Raw genomic sequence first — 23503 nt, forward strand, 5'->3', positions numbered from 1 at the left:
AAACAATGTGAAGTTTTTTCTCTTGAGTAAAAAAAGTTGAGGAATTTACGGAACCTTTTCTATATTTTAAATGTAACATTATTTCGTCCCATTTTTTTTTTAACCAAACTTTTTTGACATGGTTTTGGCAAATGAAGCTTCACACGAGTGTTATAAATCTTTTGTATGACATCATAGTTTATATCAGATAGTATTTTGTTCACAGGTCAAAGGTTACTTCATAAGGCAGTGAACAGTTTGCGGAGTGTGGACGCAAGGTGAAGCCGGTGGGGATGAGTGTTTTTTTTTTTCCTTTGGCCCACGGCGAGTGGGCCACCGCTTAACGCTCCATTTCCTCTTCCTGCAGTTTCTTCCCCTTGGTGCGTTTCCATTATTTACAGCAAAGCCGGCCAATGTTTTATTTACTGTCATTTAGCCTCGTGACACTCTTCGTTCCCAAATGGGCAAATTAGCGCTCGGCTAGCCTACAGCGCGAACGGCTTTCGTATTGTTCTCGTGTTGTCTGCGCACATGTTTTTCTATCCGCCAGGGGACTCAAGTGATGAGGGAAAACAGGAGTGTGTGTGTGACTTGCATTGTAGTTGCCTTGAAAAACATGACACTTCTTTCTGTGGAAGAATAAATTGCCATTCACTTTTACCAAATGAAAATAATAAATATAAAAATAATTGTTAGTATATACATATATATATATATATAAATAATTATATATGTATATGTATATATATAAATAATTATATATATGTATATATATATACATAGACATATATATATATATATTTATTATTTATTAATATTTATTATTATCATATATATTTATATATAATTTTTCCAATGATAAATACGATACAGTACATACTGTATATTTCAAATTGTCTACATTATTCATCAGTAGATAACAGAACAACTTACGTACACTCCCTGGCCGCATAAATGATTAACAGGGAAGTGCTTGCCAGTTAAAGTTCACTTTGACAACAAACACGTGAAACAAGTAGGAAAACATGAGAGGAAATAAAAACCCGCATGTTTCTTTGAAATTTCTCGATATTAAGTTTGAATACCAACTCGTCTGGGTGGTTTGAATGGCGCTTACCTTCAGCCGTTGGGCCGTCAAGGCATCTCCAGATTTTTCTTTGCTTCTGTGCGGCTCTCTCACGGCCACCCCACCTGTATCGTGTCCTTTTACCTCCACTCGTAAAGTATGCAAATGGCCTCGGGTGACGGGAGCCACGGCGATATGCGCACAGCTGGCCTCCAGGGTCTCCGTGGCAACAACAGGTGCTACTCTGCAAATTGTTAGTGTGTGTCAGGTTGAAATACTAGCGCTAACGCTACGCAAACACCAGGTGTCCTGGCTGCACCAGCAATATTAACCATCATCACAGGTGACTTGAGGTCTCTGTGGCAATCACTGATTTTTTTTCAAGGCATAACATTTTGTATGTTAGCGCTGATGCTAGATAAGGCAGCTGTTCTAATATAGCGTATTCCATTCACAAGCTAACAGACGCTAAGTTAAAATATAAACAAAAAGAATTTAAAGTCAAAGTAGATCATCAAAAAGTACTATAGTATTATTTTTAGTAAAATGCATCACGCAAGAACATGAATTCACAATTGAAGCCAACTTCAGTTCTGTTGGCGGCTTATTCAATTCGTATGCAGCAGAACAGCTAAATGCTGCTGCACCATGTTTGCTTTCAACTCTTGGCTCCACTAACTGACCCGAGTCTGCTGACCTCGGAACCCGCATATTGGATAAAAACTGAAATAGTGTCGTTCCTCCCCGTAGACGTGGTGACACGCAAGCACACAGCTGGCGTGCTAGTCCAACAAGGTCACAGCTCGAATTTTTATTCCGTGTCAACCATGTCCCGAGGAAAAAAAATACAGAAAAGGGAAAAAGAACAGAGAAGTTGAGGAGAAGAAAATGTCAGCCCTCCTCGACAGATGCTCTTGCGATTGTTTTGACTTTGGCCAAACACGGCCCCCACACGGATTGTGCACAAGCGCGTCTGATCTACTTTTCCTTTTTTTTTTTTTTTTTTTACATCAACTTTTCTATAGTTTGACACAGCTACTCCAGGAGAAAAACAACACCTCAATATTTGGATGCACTCCCTTCAACTCATCGGTGCCAGACAAACTTTTTAAGCCGCACACCCCCTGTCAACATCAGACAAAACAAAGCCAAAAAAAGGCATCATGTTAAACACGATCAAATGGAGAACGGTAAATAAATGATTTACATTTTTTTTTTATCTTTGCAGAGGGGGGAGACACTGCAAATCCTTACCCAAACTTTTAAAGCTGAGCCCTGCCATCAACATCAGAACAAACTTGGTGCACCCCTACAAAGCCACTGGAAAAATTCAAAACAATTGTGAGTGTGTTGTCGCACCCCCTCCAAAAAAAAAAAAAGCCAAATATAGGTCTCGTTTCCACTGTAAATATATAATGATAGTTTTGGCACACCAGCTCTCCCCCACACCCCACCACAAAAAAAAAAAAAATCTGCATTGCATTGTACCACTTCTATCGATTAACCTTTTCCTAGCTTTTAAAAATAAGTGAGTTGGCGCACGCCCTCTTACTCGCACCTCCTCTCAAAAACTTCCATTACAAAGGAAGCCCATTTCTAATTTCTCTCCAAACATGACAAAAAGCCCCCAAGAGGCCCGATTGAAAGCCTCCGCTGCACGCGTGACCTTTCCAACGACGCGATAACGGCGCACCATTTGAGCGCTTCCAAACGACGGCGTTTATTTGAACGGACGGCGAGGTCGCCGGGCTTCATTCGGCATTCAGCTGGCGTAAAGAGTTTCAATCGGACGCACAAAGACGGCCTCGTTGGGGAGTAATGGCGCAAGCTGAATGGCCGTGCGTGTACGGGAACATTTTTGCGACGGTACCCTTGTACAGGAGACGAGCGGTTGCCATGGAGACCCCGCCTCACCAGACTCAACTTGTTGGGGGACAAACGGTGGTCGGACGTGTCGCTCTTCGCACACTTGTACTGGACTCTTCACCGGCGAGGCCAATAGCAAATTGCAAGGAGTTCTGCAATGCACCACAAATTTCTTTTTTAAGTATCTATGATATATAAAATGAACACAATTTAACACGATAATAAATTGTAAACAAAGACCTTTCTTTCTGATGCAGCTAATGAGTCAAATTGCCTGAAGCATCAATCACGACGACCCAGTCCCATAAACTAAATAAACATAATACATAAAGTAAATCAGCATATATTATATATTTATAGGCTGTGTTTTACTATCTTAAAAATATGACCAAAAAATCTATTGTAATGCAGTTTTTATTTTTATCTTCATGTATTACTTTTTTTTGCTGTACCGTGAATGGGATTCAATTTTTACATTGGTATCATTGACCATGTATATTGGAAAAGTAATATATGATAGGATTTACGATATTGCGGTGCGTCCCTCACAGCCTGTTCGGGGATTGCCATGTGATATGCTGTGAGGCATTTCTGCATCACCCCTCCCCCTCAAAAAAAAAAAAGAATACACCGGTAGCAGTGAGAAAATAATTGATGTGGCCAGAAGTAAGATAATATATGACAGCGTGTTGATAATATATCAGTGTGGCCTTTGTGTATGCAGCAGTGAGTAATGCGGCTGTGCGTTTCCTGTAGAATATGGACAACACCTTATTTAGGAAATTTGCATCTTGCTCCTTTGGGGCTGACGTGGGATGTAAACAAACAACGCCCCCTCCCCCCCAAAAAAACTGCAGCATTTTTTATGATAAGGCCAATTTTGTCTGGTGATGGTCTTACAGAGTAAACTACACGGGCACAACTCGGATCATGCAAATAATCCCGAAAAGTACAGCGCTGCGCTTTAAACTTGTGATTTACAAGGTGCTAAAAGTACCAATGCTCCCGGGAATTGTAAAAGATACGGTGAGATACGGGCAACTTTGTCATCGTGACAAGGTGCACCACAACACAAATATGCCACAAATGCGTATGCAAGTATTCACTGCATTAGCGCTACGCAATGCCCTTAGTCTCTCATAAAGTGTTGGTTCATGATAAAAAAAAAAACACTAACAAAAACTAACACTAGTGCAAGATTTTACTATATACTGCAGTGTTGATATAATGAGAAAAACAAAAGTTTAGTTTAACCCGCTGCCATGCTTTAGCTTGACATGCTACAGTAGCATACTCCACAGTCTCCACTTTGCCACATAGTGCCCTGAGTCATTTCTTGGATAGAAAATATCCCTCCATAATGGCAAAAATAAATGTCTACAAAGATTAGTTTACCTTGTTGTGGTGCTTTAGCTCAATACGCTGTAGTACCGGAATCCATAGTCTCCACATTGCTGCACAGTGCCCTCAGTCTCTTACTAAATTCAAAAGGATAAATATATTGACAAACCAACATTAATTTTATCTTGCTGATGTGCTTTAGCTCGGTACGCTATATTTCATAGTCTCCACTTTGCTGCACAGTGCCCTTAATCTCCTCTTGGATCAAAAGTATCTGTCCATAATTCCAAAATATAAACACACTCATATTACTTGACGTTGTTGTGCCTGCAGTGCTATTCGCCCCAGTTCCCACTAGGTCGCCCTGAGTCTTGTCTTGAATAAAAAGTGGCTCCTCAGTTGACAGGTGAGGCCAGGAAGTTAGGAACAATAAGGCGGCGGGTAGGTGAGACGAGCAATTTGGCGAAACACCTCCCACCTGGTGCGCGTGGAGGCAGCGGTAATCCATTCCAGAGCTGTAATAACGCTGCCACTCATAAAATCCCTGAGAAGCTGGGAGTGAGTCGTGCCCGAGGTTAGGGTTTTATGACGGATGTCAGCCATGACGGCCCGGACGACCGATGATTAGGCCGCGCCCGAGGAGGCCCGGCTCACTCCAATATGTCTTCCGAGGCCAGGACGTGATGATGTCATCGGGTTGCCGGGGGGCTGGAAGAGAGGAACGGGATGTGGACTGGATATTTTATCGTTCTCATGATCACCATCCCTATTGTCATTACCGGTGTTGTGATTTATTTATTTTAATGTAAAAATAAAGCGATTTTTATGACAACGCTGTCAACGTGTGCGTCAAACGCGGCCCCATAGCCCAAAGCAAAGCAGCAAATGTCTTTTGGCTCCAGTCAGCCTGTCAAAGTGCTCCTTACCCATTCAAGCAAGCACTTGTGACACACAGACAATTTTTATTTATTTATTTTCTCTGAAATGCCCCAAAATTACCCCTTTCACGGTTTTGTCACCGCGACTGGGGCTTTCCGGGAAGACGGTGATTTATTTATTTGATTGTGTCTCTCATATCCCATTGAAAAAAGGTCTGGGGCTTTTCATATCACTCAGCGTGATGGAATGCACCATTTGTACCTCCTTGGAGATTAAGCACCGTGAAATGTCAATTTTGAATAAAGCGGGGGGTGGGGGTGGGCGGGAGCGAGCGAGCGGGCGGCTACTGGAGTGCGAGTGGGGAAAAGGATGCGTTGGGGGAAGAAAATGCAGAAGAAGGAGAAGAGTGAGGCTTTTGTGCGCGCTGCTTTGGGAAACACTTGAAGGGCACAAGAGAATTTTTGGACTCTGTTCCCAAACAAATGTGCTTTCTGTTCACAGTAAAACTCTCCTCAACTTTATTTCTAGAGCTTGCTGCGATTAGGAGCAGTACTAAATATTGTACGTACTACTAGGACAAGCAGTAGTATAAGTAAATGCAAATACTAACATGGTTATGACATGATCTTTTTTTTTAATCAAAAATGCAAGTTAATAGTTATAGTTATATTTTTACTCTTGCTGAATCCGAATATGCCCTATTTCTTTCTTTAGAACATCATCTTTTGATAATAATAATAATAATAATAATTAAGATAGAAGCAACAAGTGTATTTTTTTCTGAAAACATCACGCATGGTTAAAATCTGTATTTTATAGGTCTAATTTAAAAACAGGAAATGAAAATATATCATAAACCATTTTTGAATCAGCATCAAGAATATGTTTAGGGACAAAAAGCCATCTCTGATAAAGCCATCAAATTTGTTGACCAGTATTATTATTAAGAGGACAAGTACAACTAATAGCAGAAGTAGGAGTTTTTTTTTTTTTTTAGGACTACTAGGCAAAGTAATATTATAAATTAAAATTTGCAGTATTAGTAGAAATGTAATTTGCAGTAGTAGTTGGAAGAAATACTTTTAGTGGGTGTAGTAGTAGAATAGATCTCACAAAAAGAAGAAATATGACGTGTAGAAGGATTACTGTGAGTATTTAATTATTTTTATTGCTGGCCTGCGGTGGTTTTCAATGTAGCCTTGGCGGAGGTTGCCTCGTCGGACGCCATGGTGTTGTTTTGTGGGCGGGAGGCGGGCGATAGATGGCAAAGCCTGGCGGGCAGCACGGGAGGTTAATGAAGCCACCTTTCCCCATCATCCCCGCCCGCCCGCCGGGCGTTTTTACGGCACGCGAATTAATTACTTGTGACAAATACGACTCGGACGAGCCTGCCTGCCAGGCGGCCCGTGAACAAAAACATTTTCCCAGCCAACGACGCTATATTAGCCGTGAAGGCGCCACCGGCGATCGGGCAGCCGGCAACTCGCCACCTTAAAATACGCCAAAACATCAACGGCAAGAAAACATTTTTTTTTCCTGTAATTACAATTTGTATTTGTGCGATATCAAGAGATTTGCAGAGAATTATGACTATTTGCGGGATGTGATCATTACAGAATTTATTTGTGGATTTGCAAATATTTTGGGGGAAGCTCGGGCCCCTTTCCTCCATTATTTGTTTTTGTGTCGCCTGAAAAAGAAAATCATGGCAATTACAAAGCGCATCAATTAGCCACAGATTTTTGCTATTGCTCACCAAATAGGCAGATGCTAAAAGTGCCGCGGACTCTAGGGGGCGCCAAAAATCGGGTCAAAGTTCATCTTAATATAATTATATTTGAATGATGACTAGGAGTTCTTTCGTTCAAGTCAAAAGGAAATAAATCTACTTTGATACAAAATAAAATAGAAGAAATAAAATGAAATCAGCGATGACGCTTGATTGCCTCCCACTGTGGAGAGAGGTGCAAATGCTATCAATGTGACCCCATTCTTTTTATATCGTACATCATTTTTTTTCTCAATCTTTCACCAAAACATAACGAGAAAGGAGGAGTCGAGTGAGGACGTGAGCTATTATACTAAGAAAACGGTGTTCTTCATTTCCTAAGTAGGTCTTCTCATTAGTCCCTTACGTATGGTCGAGTATATATAGCGTTAGCATTCGTTGAGATTAACGACGGCACGCTCCGGGATAAACGCGTTGCCGCTTAGATCGAGCTCGGCTAATACGTGGAAATGTCAGAGAACGAGCGCGATGATTCTGGGTGGATCATTTGTTCGCTGAAATTGCAGTGGAGACAAGGCCATTTTGGAGTTGCGCTATGTGATCTGCTCCGAGGGGTGCCTTGTCAAAACGCCCCAATACTCGTCTTGTTTAGGTCCTCCCGGGAGACAAGAACAGCACAAATGTGCACGATAGAAAAAAAAAAAGGAACGATTTGAGATTGTCAGTGGAAATCGGTCTCGGCCATCTGCGGGCTCATTGCTCTGAGTTAGATTGAAGCGAGGCGTGTTTGACTGAAAGCCGAACTTGAAGGTCACGGTGACGTGTTGTCACGAGTTGACACACGAGACTTTCGGAAAGTCTGTTGAGAGTCAAGTGCAATTTGTAAATATATGTCTGAGAAGAGGAGTGAGTTTAGTCACGGGGGCATATTTATCAAAAATAAGCTTTGATAGAATATTCACCGACGGTTAGCGACAAAAGTTAAAAACGAAGAATTAGATCAGTAGACGAGCAAGCGCATCGATAACGGCTTGCTGAGCCGCATCCAAACATTGTTTCATGAAGACAAACGGCCATTAAATCTGACATTTGCACAAGCAGACACTTGGCTTGAAAGAAAATCAAAAGCTATTAGATATTTCTTTTTTTGGAGGGGGGGGGGTGAGATTTATTTCCACCCCCCTCAATCTGGCTGACACTTCAATTTCCTGTGTAAAGCTTCCATTTGGCGCATCCTCCCCTCCGTATCGGGATTGCGCATCTTACAAGGTCATCGGTCATCTACAACAAAAGGAAAATACTGTAATAATAATAATAATAATCAAATATTTATATATATATATATATATATATATATATATATATATATATATATATATATATATATATATATATATATATATATATATATATATATATATGTATGTGTAAACTATTTAAAACATTTTGTCCAAAATGGTACCACAATTATGGTTGGGGCGGGGTCTAATTAAGAAAAAATATGTGCTGAAAAAATATTTTTGGTGTACAAATATATCAACGTCAGCAATAGCAAAAGAAAGCGATCCGCGGTGTGTATCGATTGAGAATTGCGTTTAAAGTAATAGCCTAAGGTCAACGGAGTGTTTTCTTGCTTCATTAAGGGAGAGGACAACTACTCTCGTGTAGTCATTCAATGGAAATTATTGACCATGAAGCCTGCGATGACATTTCCATACAATGCGAGAGCGCATTTCAGATCAGCTTTTTTTTTTTTTTTTTTTGATTGGTTCTTGCCCTTTGGCATCTTGCGGCTCTATTTTTCTTTCTTCATGAGCGTCCATAAATCCACTGAAATGAGAAGCAGAATGTTTGGCGGTATGGCACAAGCTGAATAGACAACTCGAGAGTTTCTGCGTGAAAAAAAAAAGAAGGGAAATAGAGACGTAATCTCCCAAAAAAATATCACTACTTTTGTTTTAATTAGGAATGAACAGATTATTTCATTTTTGGAAAAATGCACTTGCAAAAATATACACATGGGGCTAAGACTCTCTTTATCAACCCCGGCAAAATTTAGCTCCTCCCCCAAAAGATTTTCACACAACAAACCTCCTTGACACCAATTACTACTTTCCTTCAAGTTTGGCCTTTGGTGCCATCTAAGGGTGTTAATGAAAGAACACACTTTTTTTGTGTGTGATATTTTTAATAATTTTTCCCCACATATCCTGGATTTCAAAATACATTTAAATTTCAGGAACACTACACATTGTGTCCACTATTTAATGACTCTTCCATCTCCTTTCCTTGTATGACATTTCAGTGCGAGCGCTGCTATTTCAACGTGTCGTTTCCTGGCTTCAGTTCATGTAATTGTCGTAAAATTTAGTCGGCGATTTATCACGCTCTAAAAATATGAAGTCTGCGGCGAGAACACCATAACTCATGGCTTTCGCCGACGAGATCGTCCGTCGCCTCGCCACGTCAACGCTCGTATTTCTTCATGGCTGTCTGTAATAATTTTTTACTGGCGTGTTTTCCAAGTCGCCCGAGCTAATAACGACAGTTGCGCAACAAAGCTTTTGTCATGGTAACAATCAGCCAAATGCATTTGCATGCCTTCTTGACCAATCAGAAAGCTTCGCTGCAGTTTTGAGCTCAATGAATATGTGTGTGTGTGTGTGTGTGTGTGTGTGTATATGTATAAATAAATAAATAAATATATATATATATATATATATATATATATATATATATATATATATATATATATATATATATATATATATATATATATATATGCACCATATTTTCCGCACTATAAGGTGCACCTAAAAATCTCCAGTTTTCTCTAAAGCCGACAGTACTCCTTATAATCAGGTGCGCCTTATATATGGACCAATATTGAGCCACTACAGCAGGCGTGTCCAAAGTCCGGCCCGCGGGCCAACTGTATATATCTTATTTATGGACAAAGTTTTAAAATGGGCCATTCATTGAAGGTGCGCCTTATAATCTGGTGCGCCTTATAGTGCGGAAAATACGGTAGATATACATCAAATCTTTGCTAACCTCTAATGCAAGAACAAGTTGATCCCATAACCTGATGTCATATTTCTCTTGAAAGGAGCCAGACTGCAAAGAGGCAAGGTCAAGAGACGAACGGCTCGGAAAAGCTTGGCTCGTTGTAAAGGACAAGCAGCTTACATTGTCCACTGTATAGACGTCCGTGGACGTTTTGGTCGTGCCGCCAGGCTATCGCCCGCTTCCATCTGCAATATGCTGATTCTATCATAATAAAGAAAATTGGCTGGTTCCCAGAAGAGAGGAGCCCTAATAGAAAATAATTCTGCCCTTGAAACACTCTGGGGCGATCGGCTGTGGTGGTGGTTGTTTGATGAGATGATGCTATCTTCATTTAGACTCCGGCATCTGGGGCCGCGACCGTGTGTTCGTATATTTAATTAAAATAACATCGCCTGCGTGGACAAAAGGCTGCTTATCACATCAAAAGTGTTCACCCTGCTTTTCTTTTCCCCCCCTTTCCTCTTAATTCAAAAGATTATCTTTGTTGATTGGACGCCAACGGGGAGTCCGGCGACTAGTCAGACCAGCAGTCGGATGTCTGTGAGCTTAAACGTTCGATGTCTGTGCTGCCAGGAAAACCGATACCAATGACAACTTCATTCTTAAACGTGACTAATAGTACGAAAATACATCTTTGTGGGAAATTGGATTTTCACAAAACAAAAACAGCTTTTTCTTCCAAAAAAAACCTTCAGAATTCTCATAAAAATTGTTTTGATTTTTTTTCTCCATAAACTGACTTTATTTCAACTTCTATAAAAAGTATATTTTTATAAATATATTTCATTATAGTTCATATTACAATATATTGTTTTCTCCATGTAATGATTGACATTTTTTCAATTCATTAATTATTTTTATTTTACATTCATCACTTGATTAAGATGGTTAGATTTGTTTATTGATTAAATGATGTCTTTTTCCCCCCCAAAAAAACATTTTTCTTCTACATTTTCAACATATAGAAGAAAAATGGACAAAGGCAAGTCTTACCAGAGCGCTCTGCCCATACGTGCCCTCCATTGCATATTGTTTTGTGTGACCTTGTGGGAAAACTTCACCGCTCTACCTCCAATCAATGCTATCCTGCACCAAATAAATAAATAAAAGACAACGTTATTTAATGTTTTTTTTTTCCAGGTTGTCCCAATTCACAAAGGGCAAGATGACATTGATTCACCTTTCATTTGGAATTCTGCCAGACATTCTCAGCTATCGATTGCCCCCCCCCCCCCATCATTTGTTGGGAGGGGGGAGGGGTCACCGCAGACAGTATGACATGTGTCATTTTATTTCTACTACAGTGTGGCCCCATAACAAGCAGGTGCTGCAGGAGATAACTGCTCCAATCGAAACAAGATAATAGCTGCCGTATCTTTCTGTTTTGCACTCTCCTTTTTGTATTTTTAAGGAAATGAAACAAAATTCAGAAATATCTGTATGATTGCTGTTGGTAAAAACATATTTTCACAATCACTCACATTGAAATATTCAAAGAAAGCCACAGCAATGATGATTGGAGTTGTCCCTTGAGTCGTAAGAAAAGAATTGCACTGAAATGAAATTCTGTTTTGGCACCCGAAAAAAAAAAACACCACAATATTTGGTAACATTTTGCCGTTTCCACCCAGAGGCAAAGTTATTTTTAAATGTAATTTAAAAATTTACAATAAATACACGACACATTATGACAAATTCATATATAACTAAATTGCATTTCATTGTATTATTAATACTTAAAATAAACATCAAATATAAACTCAATAAAACTAATCTTTGCACATCATACAGTACAATCCCGCATATTTTTTTCACATTTATTTTGCCATTGACTCTAACAATATAAATAAATACTTCACAAACTCACCCAGGTGGTTTTGTTGACCATTCGGAAAAGCTTTGAGGTGGCACTGTGGCTTAGCGGCAAGCTAAACAAAACCAAGAAGAAAGCACACGCTGTTAGCGGTTTCATCTAGCTAAAGCTAACAGCTAATTCTATGCTAATGCTTCAATCAATAAACTGTGATTTCACAAAATCAATTTCAAATTACTACACGAAATGTCTCATACAGGATAGCACCAAACATCATGACTTAATGTAACATGAAAGTTATTACTCACATAATTTATGGATTTCTCAGTGGGTTCTTCAGATTGTGTTGAAGCTAGCAGGCAAGCTAAAAAACACCTTTGTCAACAAATATAAAAGTGCAAAACAGCGTGTGGTATACTGCAGAAAAACGACTCCTGGAAAGCTTGAATCCTGCGTCCAAATTTGCAAAGTAATTTTTTTTTTTCATGTTTCTTTAAACAACAAGAACAAAAAAATGCGAAGAGGTTTGAGCCTACAGAAAAAAAAAATTGGTTTCATTCAAATAAAGAGACTGGAACTAATTTCATGTTAAGTTAATATCGTGTTTCATTAAATAACTTCTGACCATTATTGCATTTTCTAAATTAACAAGCACAAAAAATAATTTTCGGTTTTAAAAAAAAATGGTCATCTCATGGTAAGTGTACGTCCATTTTATTTTTAAACAAATAAAAGAGGGAAAAAAAGCATCTTTTCGTATCACTCCAAAAGCTTTTTCTTTAATAAGTACAACAGCAACTATTGTACAAGAAGTGCCTAAGTGCTCATCAGTGCTCCCGTTCGCTACTCGTTGCACCGTGAAGCTTTTTCTGAGGGACACCTCCATGGCAACCACTGGGACAGAACTCTGTTATCTACACTGGAAAAGAGGGAATCAACCAAAAAAAAGACCTGAAAACAAAGATTTCACAAATAACGTGATGTCATTTTTTTTTTTTTTTTTTATGAGAACAGGGAAACAAAGATCGGTCACAGGAACAGAGACACAGGGTCGATCGTCCGAAAGAAAAGCTTAGCTAGTTATCTGTACATTTACATAGAATCATTTTCCCTCCCTTTTATTATTTCACAAAGAGCAGCTATGCTTTTATGTTTTTTTTGTTTGCTTTGACTTCTTCAGCAAACAAAAATTTGCCAAATAAATCCTTGGGGAAAAAAACGTCTATGTGTATAATAAAATAGTCTCTTGTCTATAGTTTGGATTTGTTTGGGTCCGACTACAACTTTTCACACAGATGATCCGACGCGAGAGTGTCTTCAGCTGGCCCCTCCCCCTTTGTCAAAGTTTTTCCATAATGGAATCTCATTGTTTCAGAGACACGGCAGTAAAAAGAAAGTGCCGGCAACTGATGGAGAACAGAAAAATGGCCTGACCAAGTGGGGGTCCGTCTATAGGCTGGTCACCAGGTGCGAGGGCTCCTGGGGGGGCTCCTCCGGGGACAGGTCGTCCTTATTGGGGGACACGATGAAGCCGTCGCTGCTTCCGCGTCCCAGCTGGTAGTAGGACTGCAGCTGGTGGAGGTGGTTCCCGGAGCCCAGGTTGGGCATGCTCTTGTAGTACACGTCGTCCGAGCTGGCTCCGGGGCTCTTGGCTTCGCCCCCGTCCTTGGGGCCCGCGGGCAGGCCCGTGAGCATGGGCATGCTGGTGTACAGCGAGTCTCTCTGGCGCTGAGCGGGCGGCGGCGGCAGCGGCGAGCCCTCGTCTTCCTCGGCGTGCTCGTCGTCGTTGAGCAAGGGGAAGAAGCTCTCGCTGTTCTCCTGCGGGATCCGCCGGCGGGACGACGAGGGCGGGGCGGCCGAGTAGGGGCGATGGGGCAGCGGGAGTGGCGGCGGCCGGTGCAGGTGCTCCAGCGAGCGGTCGAAGGAGCGGTCCGACGAGGGTAGCGCTCTCTGGGGCAAGAGAGGCACGTTGGACTCCAAGCCCAGGCCTTCGTCGGGGTGTCCGCCGAAGGTGGCGTGCTCGGAGTTGATGCCCATCGGTGCTCGTAATCCAAACGCGTAGCCGCTCTCCTTGGACCCGTTGCTGACGTTGTTCACCAGCTTATTGACCAGGTTGCGGTTGTGCTCCGCTGAATTGTTCAGGTAGGACGGGATGTAGTTGGAGGCCAACTCTTTGAGGATCTTCTTCTCCAGGGTGGTCTCCTTGTGGTTGTAGCCCCGCTCGATGATCTGGACGCAGTCGCTCATGTAGTCGGCGCTGGCGATGCTGTAGCCGTGGTTACCATTCAGTGGTAGTGTATCCATGACACTTGTATCCCGGGCATTGTTCAGGAGCCCCTCTGGAATGACAGACACGGAGGTGGGGGCAAAGCGGCCGTATTAAAGGCTGATGGGATGTAATTGGCGCGAAAATAACACCCATCAAATTCCGCAGCGCTTTTAGCCTGAAATCTGTCCTCACCAAAAGAGCTCTTTGTATGCTTTTTGGATAGCAAACAAGGAGCCCACAAAAAATATGGCATCTCCATTAAAAGCCTATACTGATACCCAGTTGAATACAGTGGAACCTCTAATGTTGGACAATGCAGCCAAGTGTTGCCTCAAGACTAAAATTTCAAAGCTTTGTGTGACACATTGGAGATCAGTTTTTTATTTTTTATTAGAGGAAAAACTTGCACGGAATTGGGAATGCTGGCTTTTCATTTGGGGAAAAAATTTGGAGACATGCTTTCCATTGGAGAACAAAAATTGGAGAACAAAATATGATGAATGCTGAGGCGAAAGAAAAAAAAGTTTTTCATTGAGGAAAAATATGTAAAAAAAATTGGAGACATTTATGGGAGGCAAAAGAAAATTTAAAAAACTCACAATACACACTTAATGTAGAAAAAAAATGGAAATACTTATATGTACGTTGTGGACAGCTTTATAAATCCAATTTAAAAATTTTTTATGGCGATTTCTGAATCTGAACGCTCACCACAGAAGTTCCACTGCATTTCGTATCATTATGTTTGAATGGATGGCAACACAGACATTGCAACACACAAAGCTCAAGCACAACACAACAGCACACACTACAAACAGATTCAAGAACTAAAAATAAAAGTCAATCTGGACCCAGCCATATTGTCCCGTACGAGCATTTTAACAGCATTGTTTGACAGAATACAAAGTGCACGAACAAAGGCGACTGTTCAATATCCAGGCGAAAAAAAACAACAACAACAACAAAAAACAAGTCAATTCATATTGATGTCCCTTTTTTTTTTTTCCCAAACGTTGAACCGTGTTGAAATGGCAACCGCCATTAAAAGTGCCGATATGTGTTGTGCAATTATTTTGAAAAGAGCCTTTGTTGCATGACTTTGTCAGCACGGAGTGAAAAGGAAGTAAAAGCCAAAGTCAATTACATTTGATATGCAATGTTTAGTTTGACTCCCATACTTGTCTCTCTGTAGGGCTCTTAAAGGGACAGCATGAGGGGGAAGAAGAGCACAACATAAGCAAAACGGTCACAGCTTCAATAGAAATGCACACAGCAAAACAAAAAACATGATGCTATGCTAATGCTAACAAAACATGAGCGGCATCCCGGCCATTTTAGGCAACATAAGCAGTGTATGGCAATGGCAGTGAAATTATTCTGTTCATAAACAATTGGCGCATTTAATTTGACAGTGATGCTAAGCTAGCGCTAACACAACATGGAGAGGTGTCGTGGCTCTTACGCCGCCATTTTATACTGCATAAATTGGAATGCAGTAGTAACAACGATATTTTGGTCATTATATGGTATCGTAAAAAATTGGATGTGCTTTTTTTGGACACCGTTGCTATGCTAGCGCTAACGCAACATCATTCATACACTGTATTGTATTGGAAACAATGGCCATTGAAATACACTGTGGTCATCTCCAGCCATGCATTTCATTGCATTGTAAAGGCAGAATTAAATCAAACATTTGGAGCAGTGTTTTTTTTATTTATTTTTTAACACTGCTCCAACTCCAAAGAATGAAGAGAAGCGAGCGCACCTTGTGCATTGTACATGCCCAGCGGGTTGTTATAGACTGCCGACTCCCCGAGCAATGTATTATACGGATTGTTAGTGCCATGAGGACGTAGGAGTGCATTAGGTATAAGATGGTTAGCCATAGCCCCTGCAGCAGCCAGAGAAGACAGAGTAGGATAGGAGAGGTGGAACAACGGGGGGGGCAGGAACAGGAACAGGTACAGGTGGGTGGATAAATTGAGACAGAGCGGGAGAAAGAGAAAGAAAACACATATCAGTTGGGCAGATGTAGCCGAGAGCCATCAACATCCAAATGATCACATGATCATTAATGTGACGGGGAGATGGTGGAATGGGGGGTAGTCGGGGAGAACTGGACTGATAAACGCTAATGCGGCTGATGAAACCCAAGCGCTAATGTTGGCCATTAGTGCATCCGTGCAGCAAAAAGTGCGGCGGCCACGGTTAGGGCTTGTGCTAATGAAACTCTTTTCAGACGCGTAACGGGACAAACAGAAAAAAATAGAGATAACAAATGCGACACCGTAAAACACGTTGCGATCATCACCATGAAACGCTCCTTGTCATTAATTTAGAAAGGCCACAAATGTAAAGACAAATGTTGGAACGGGTTTCATTTGGGGGAAAAAGGCACGACGCGCAAAATTTGGAGATCCCAGTTTGTGTATAATTGCCTCGAGATGCAACAAGATGGTGGCCAAGCATGACTTGTGTCGAAACAACAATCTCTTTAATGACTTCAACTTTGTCCATTAGCATCAAGTTGTCACTAGATGGCGCCGACGTAATATTTTTCCGATATCCGATTCGTGAAAAAATATCAGCTCAAACTTAGAAATGTTTTTCATCGGAAGACAACCTGAAGAGGTACCGATTTGTTTTCGATCTCAGGGAAGTCAGCGTGCCATGTAGGAAAAATTGTGTTCTTTGAAAACTTCTTTAAATGGATGATTGCAGGCTTTCAGCTTTCACATTCAAAGTTTTTATTAGGCTTCTTGAAAATGCAGATTATTTTTTTTTTGTTTGTTTCTCAAAATCAGTCACCGCTTGACGCCCGCCAAATTGCGATGCGTTCAACAAACAGTGTGTGTGACACATCCCGCATTTATCCCGTCTCATAAATTGGGCAATCGCGAAAAACGTCGTTTGAAACTCGGCGGTGCCTTGCAGGACTCGTAGGAAATCCGGTGAATAATTCAGACGTGGCTTTTATCTTTATGGAGGAGCCGTGTTGACTGGTTAAAAGCCGTTGATGGAGGCGAGAGTTGAGTGGCTAATTATCAAGATCTTGACACGTCCTCCTTGTGTTGTCGTCATCGTCCATTAGTGTAACTGTGCATTAGCACCCAGCGCCAATTGAGCGTGCCAACCATCAAGTCAGGGATGAGGGCTCCAAGATGGATGCCGAACCTGATGTCAAGACTCCTTCAACGGAGGCGGCAAAATTTTCGGGGTCTAGGAATAATATTTTCCTTTTTTTTTAATCTCAGTTAATACTTTATTATTGCAATGATCATTTTTATTATTATTATTCTTGTTATAATGACTACGGTAAGAATATGCGTTTTACTTCATACACGTCTTTATTTAATCTTATTTTGAGTTAATTTGGCAACCATTTTTTAAAAACTACGGTAATAAGAATTTTGTGAAAATTATTTTGCAGATCTACAAGCAACAGATTGTGCACCTTGAGTTGGAGCTGCCTTATATTCATTACAACTTTTTTTTTCTCTAATGAACATCTTTCCAAGCGAGACTTTCCACTGCGTTGACTTTTAGGTGGCAAATCAGCAGTTTTGAAGTTTGCCAGCCGCAGCTTGGCCATGCTTGATGGGGGGAAAAATTAGGCGCTTATTTAATAATGCATGACGTGCACGACCCTTGCTGTGAAAATAAAACTTGTTGGATACTAAAATGACCCAGCACCAATGACCAACGTACCGTCAAAGGACCTCCAAAAATGTTTTTCATTGGATATGAACTAGCATGCAAGATTTGTAAATACATGCACTAGCGGAGCTAGAGGGGGGGCTGTGGGGGCACGAGCCCCCATTAAATAATGCTTGGATCCCCCAGGTGCCAGGGCAGATAAATTGACTATTTCAGGAATTTTTTTCACATTTTCCCCTGTCCCCTCGTATCGAACATAATTAATTTTCAAAAAAATTTGGCGGGTTTGTAAAAGTAAAAAAAAATAATTGGCGATACCTAATTTTCACCGGAGAAAATCCATAACCTGTAAGAAAAGAAGTGGAGCAAATACCTCTGTTGAGCGACGCCGAACTGTTGATGTCGCCGGTCATGAAAGACGACTCCGACTGTTTTCGGACCGTGTCGTTCCACATCCGGCGGATCCGACTCTGCGGGATCGACAAACAACAGCGTTAAAAGAGTCACGGCCCGCCGTATGCCGAGGATTCAAAGTCGGGGAGTGTCCGTTGGTAGTCAATAATAAAGTCATCAGTCAGGCTTTCCCAATCTGTGTCTGGGGGAGTGAAGACTCACTCCGAGACGGTCCAATCCAAGTTAATTACGGCGGAGTCCCACGGGCTGTTACCCAAGCTAAGGGTCTCCGCTATCTGACAACTCTGGATCCTGGGCCACGAGGGATCGGGATTAGGCATGTACTGGTGGTATTGCTGAGCTGGCAGGTAAATTCCACTTTGGGTGATCTTTACAGTTTGAGAAATCAATGGTTGGAAAGGGGTGTCCTGGCATTGCCGGAAAATGGTTTGGCCCGGGGACACCATGTGACTGCTCAATTGAAGTTCACTATTGAATACCAAGGCAAGGTGACATGGCCACCATTAAAATAATTCTGTAATTATATACATCAACGCATTTGAAAAAAAATAAAATATATATTTGTTTCATTTTTCTGGCCTCTTATTTTTTACCAAACTTAACGGTAAATACTATCATTAAAAATTGAATTAAATTCTGTTCCTTTTGCCCACACAACATATTCGCAGTGCCATCATTAATATGTGAGAGTGCCTTGGCATTGCTGGATTTATTTTTGACAGATTTTAAACGCCAACTGAATTTTTCTGCGATTCCAACATGGCAACAAGACAACCGCAATACGATTTGTGCCTTCTTTTAAAAGGTGAGCTTGGCGTCTACTTCAGTGTTTCCACACCCGTCAGATGAAAACGCCGACGTCCCGTCAAAGCTGCGTGTATAATTAAATGCGCTGATCTGCATGCTGAATCCAATCGTGGGTTTGCCGCCGCATGCTCGACTCTAAGGACGATTTATAATTAAGGCCGGCTGCGAGTCCCATGCTTTTGGAAAATGGACATGGTGTTCAATTACAGAGTATCTCGCAATTCATCCAATGTTTTGACGGCAACGTGGGAGGAATGCGGGAACAATCGAGGCGACAAGGAAAAATGCACCAAATTCCATTTCTGGGGTGCCTCCTTAAAATGTCCCCCTGCTTTTTAAAAGTTAATTATTATGGTTAATGATTGCATCTTCCACTTGGGCATGGTAAATTATTGGAAGGTATCAGCATCAATTTTCACTGGCGGGTAATTAGTCTTCTTTTAATAAACAGACAAGAGCTGTTAAAAAAAAAAACTAATTAGCAATGAGGAAAAACAAACTTAGAAGAAATCTATTGGCATTTTTTGACAATTAATTAAAAGTGAGTGGAAGATGTTGAGATTCAATCAGCGAGGAAATGCGAAAAATTGGACAATCGATTGAGCTGTGTTGACTTCATAAGTCCACTCAACCAATAGAAAACTAGCAAAGCACGGCAGCAGTTTTTATTGGTAAATTGATGGTACTATCACAAAGAAGCTGTTGTCAAGTGCCTCTTTACATCTCCAATATAATGTGGTCAGATATTCTGTCGTCAAGTTAATGTATTTATTATTTGATAGTGATAAGCGCAGATAAAAGAATGAGGTGAGGCAGGCAGAATTCTGCCTCACCAAGGCGGTGGACTAGCAAAAAAATTAAAGTTTTGTTAGTAATTTTTTTTTTAGTCTTAATTGACACACTTCATTTTCTTTCGTTATCATTTTGACTGCCCTCAAGATATCTGAGCTTAAAACATTTCTCAAAACTGGACCACCAATCAAAAAGTGAGTGTGTTTTTTTTGGGGGCGGAGCTAAGTCTTGTAAATCATTTTAAACACATGCAACTTGTCTGGTAAATGAGATCGGACAACCTGTGAGCCAGCAGAGTAGCGTCCAGGAGCACGAGAAGCATTCCCCTTGGAACCAATGGAGCTTTCCATGCTTTTGCCACTGCAGCAGTGCGTACGCAAGCACTTGCCAAACTCTTTGCGTACCTGAAAAAATCAAAAGTCAGGCAAGCGTTTTGTGGAAATGAGCCACCGTTCGATTGGACGCTCATTCGCCCTACCTTCTTCTGCAGCACGCAGTGGAAGATGAAGATGAACATGCCTTGGAGCGAATTAAAGATGGTGAAAAGGTAGGCCATGACCACCGTGCTCTCGTTGACGTACATCAGGCCAAAGGCCCAGGTGAGGCCCAGCAGGCACAGCAAGGCGATGGCTCCGATCACCCACGATCTTCAAACACAACCCATTTACTTCAATCAACTGCTCAAAATATACACGACTCGTAAATAGCTGAAATTTCATCATGAACTCATTCACTGCCATTGACAGCTATAGACGTCAAATATCCATTTTAATCTGGCTGGCAGTGTATTTGCATTATAACTTTTTTTGTGAGTAGTTTAGCTTTCGTTGTTGGTGCTTTTGTACTCGTGACCTTTGGGCCCTGGAAACTTTTTAAGTCACATCTGGGTCCAAAAATGATGCGCGAAATAAAGCAACAAGGTTGTTGAATGAATGGAAGATATGGCACACAAAAAAATGAGATGACAAAGGATGTAATGCACTCTTGAGCTTTTACAGTCTTGGCTACGTTTTTTGAAACGCATACTAGACGATCATAAAATTGCGACTTCATATATTGGATAATGGAGGTCCATATAAATGGCAGCAAAAAACAAATATATTTACTTTTACTGCAGGAGATTTACAACCCAATCCATATTTCACTCAGTTTAATTGCCTTAAGTGTCTCGTAATGTTGGGGCAAACCGAGACATGCGGTATTTCGTGTCTGTTTTCGTAAGCTTGTTAGATTCATAAGCGGGTGGCTCAAATTTCAAATGTATTTTTTTTTTCCCTGTGGAAGCCAACGTTCAAGTCGCTGAGTTGTTTTTCTAAAGCTCAGGTCGACAATGTCTCGACAAGTCGGCAAAAAGTTAGAAACTTAGAATGAATGTGAGAATTTGACGAGGAAACTGTGTTGTGAAGTTACCATGCTACAATTTTCAGCAATTGTGTGGTTGAATGTTTCCAATTATGTTTGACAATTTGAGTATAGACACAAACTGAAATAAAAAAAAAAAAAAAACAGGCCTTTGTAAATATCGCCAAAAAAATGACAACAAGAGTCAGGTCATGTCAAAATAAAAACAAGTCAGAAGATTTTTAAGTTGCCAGATTAAATTTTTTTTGTGACTAGAATTACAATTTTGCGCTGAGGTTGAAAGCTTTGATGGATTGTTGTAAATTTCCGTGTGATCCCAAAGTTTGCCGCTACTCACAACAAAAAAATTTTTGGTGGCATGTGTCACACTCATAAATCATGTCATCGGGTAGGGAATCGGGTTCTTGGTTTTTCGAGTGTGAGGTCAAATGAAAAATGGCTTTGAGCGGGAAAGGGGGTGGACAATTTTCCGAAATTTGCCTTACTTGATCTTGGGTTCATAATCCTGAGAGCTGGGCAAAAAAAATCATGAGAACATAAAGAAGAAACGCATTACCCAAATTATGTGGAAAACATTAGTAGGAGGGGGGGGGGGGGGCGGTGACATCGGAGATCGAAACACATCACGAGCGGCATTTCCGTCGTTTCGGACAAAAGGACTGATTTGTGATTTACCGTCCGGCATTATCTCTGCTCACAGGAACATCCAGCCGTCGTCGTAAACACTGGCAGACCTTCGCGTTTAAAGCACTAATAAATGGCTCAGGTGTGCTGTGAAATGTGTGATTTATGAATTCCACATCATTTTCCCGGGGCTGTCTTAATGACCTGGCGGGAGCGGGTACTTCATCAAGGCAAGCGCGATGCCAAGAGTGGGCAAATAAGCAGAGCGCTGTCCTCTAACTAGAGGTCAACAAGAATACTGACTCCTGCAGAAAAATTGCAAATAAACTAAAGAAAAGGAAAAATGTACGGGTGACACAACAAAAATAAATAAATGAATAAATAATGTGATTGTTTTCACAGTTTCAAAGATCTTCGCCACTTCTATTCTTCTGCGAGACATAAAAGTTGCGGTTATTGGGCTTTTGGGAGAAATCTCAGGATGAACCTAAAATGCACTATAAATGTTCCAGGTGAACTTAATTCAACTTCTGAATGCACAATGTCTGAATTTTGATGCTCAGCAAAAAAAAATTGTGCATTCAATAGTTGCACATGGCATCCAGAAATTTAGAAAATGCCAAATTTAATTGAATTCTAATATTTCAAAATTGTATTCATCATGTATAAAATGTCAATAAGAACCAACTCTCAGCGTAATGCAGTCGAGAGAAGGCAACCCAGAATAAAACTCTAAAAGTTTCATTGCGCTCATCACCAAACCGAAGCACTAAAAATTGGCAATTTGGTGCCACCAAATTGCTATCAATTTCCTGCAAATTCACTCGAATGAGTAGAGGTGTCAATCATTGCGACACCGTGTGGCTCATTTCCCGTACGAGCCAAAGATAAATGCTTCGCGGGCCTCGAGAGTATGCAAGAATTATGCAAAAAAAAAAAAAAAAAGTATTCAAATGTACACTGATATTGAAATACTCAAAGGTGCTTCAATTTGCAAGACAAAATATTATTCTGTGAAAAAAAATATCCTGTAGAACATTTTCATCAAAGCCACCAAAGCCTGATAATCAGAATATTAGGAACACTTCCAGGTGTGGTTCGGTGGGGTCTTTGACCCATCAATTAGTAGACCGAGTGATGTGCCTATTTTTCTTTAAAATTGCTCAATCAGCAAAATAAATTCAAGAACAATAAAGTCAGGAAAAATTTAAAACTTATTTGAGCAGAACAAAATATTAAAACAGGAGACAAGTATATAGCCACAATAATAAACTCACTCTATTATGTAATGTAAATTAAAAAAAAATAATAATTTAACTTTTGGGGGAGCTTGGGAGCAAAAACATCCAATACCTAATCCGGGAAAGTCAGGGAGGGCAAACTCACGTGAAAAACACAACAGCCATTGTAATCTACACTAAAAAAAAAAATACGGCGTCTTACCAGTGCAACTCTACAATAACGCATCCGTCGTAATAACGATGGCTAAAATGAGAAAAGAAACAAAATCAAGGTGAAAATGATAAAAGAAGAACATAAGAGAATGAAGCAAAGCAGCGTGGTGACATTGTGAGACAACAACTTGGCGTGACAGCAAAATCCCTACTCGCATCAAATCAAATAAAAAGATAAAAACAAGCCCAAAGTCCCGACGACAAATAAGCTGCCGTTCATGTTTACACGTAAAGCGGAACAACCTTGACTTGGTCATGATGAAATACAAGCACAGATTGGCGCCACCGTTGCTGTCATTTCTCTGAGTAATGGGCTTTACCTTAAAATAAAAAATAAATAAATAAAAAAAACAACTGTCAGATGAATGAGGGCTGCCAA

The 23503-nt window shown here is 40.7% G+C and overlaps 2 protein-coding genes across 20 annotated transcripts in view; both read right to left on the reverse strand.

Moving 5' to 3' along the window:
* The window catches only part of LOC125977512 (phospholipid-transporting ATPase ABCA1), a 58925-nt gene extending 50745 nt beyond the window's left edge, over positions 1–8180 (reverse strand). The window contains exon 1 of the mRNA XM_049734067.2: positions 1097–8180. The gene's annotated coding sequence lies outside the window, so the exon portion shown is untranslated. The remainder of the gene's footprint in view (positions 1–1096) is intronic.
* A 4259-nt stretch (positions 8181–12439) lies between these two features.
* LOC125977602 (adhesion G protein-coupled receptor L3) overlaps positions 12440–23503 on the reverse strand; it is a 99751-nt gene continuing 88687 nt past the window's right edge. For 4 of the 19 annotated variants that reach the window (XM_049734388.1, XM_049734366.1, XM_049734376.2 and 1 more), the window contains exons 21-28: positions 23114–23155; positions 21532–21558; positions 20163–20331; positions 19966–20088; positions 18045–18141; positions 15780–15905; positions 15190–15207; positions 12440–14081 (exon numbers count right to left, since the gene is read on the reverse strand). In XM_049734388.1, coding sequence (XP_049590345.1) covers positions 13192–14081; positions 15190–15207; positions 15780–15905; positions 18045–18141; positions 19966–20088; positions 20163–20331; positions 21532–21558; positions 23114–23155 — 1492 coding nt within the window. In that variant the 3' untranslated portion in view covers positions 12440–13191. Of the gene's footprint in view, positions 14082–15155; positions 15208–15779; positions 15906–18044; positions 18142–19965; positions 20089–20162; positions 20332–21531; positions 21559–23113; positions 23156–23503 lie in introns of all 19 variants that reach the window. The other 15 variants (XM_049734411.1, XM_049734402.1, XM_049734459.2 and 12 more) reach the window with 10 other exon arrangements.

This window comes from Syngnathus scovelli, chromosome 1, assembly GCF_024217435.2.
Source record: "Syngnathus scovelli strain Florida chromosome 1, RoL_Ssco_1.2, whole genome shotgun sequence".
In the NCBI taxonomy this organism is placed as follows: Eukaryota; Metazoa; Chordata; class Actinopteri; order Syngnathiformes; family Syngnathidae; genus Syngnathus; species Syngnathus scovelli.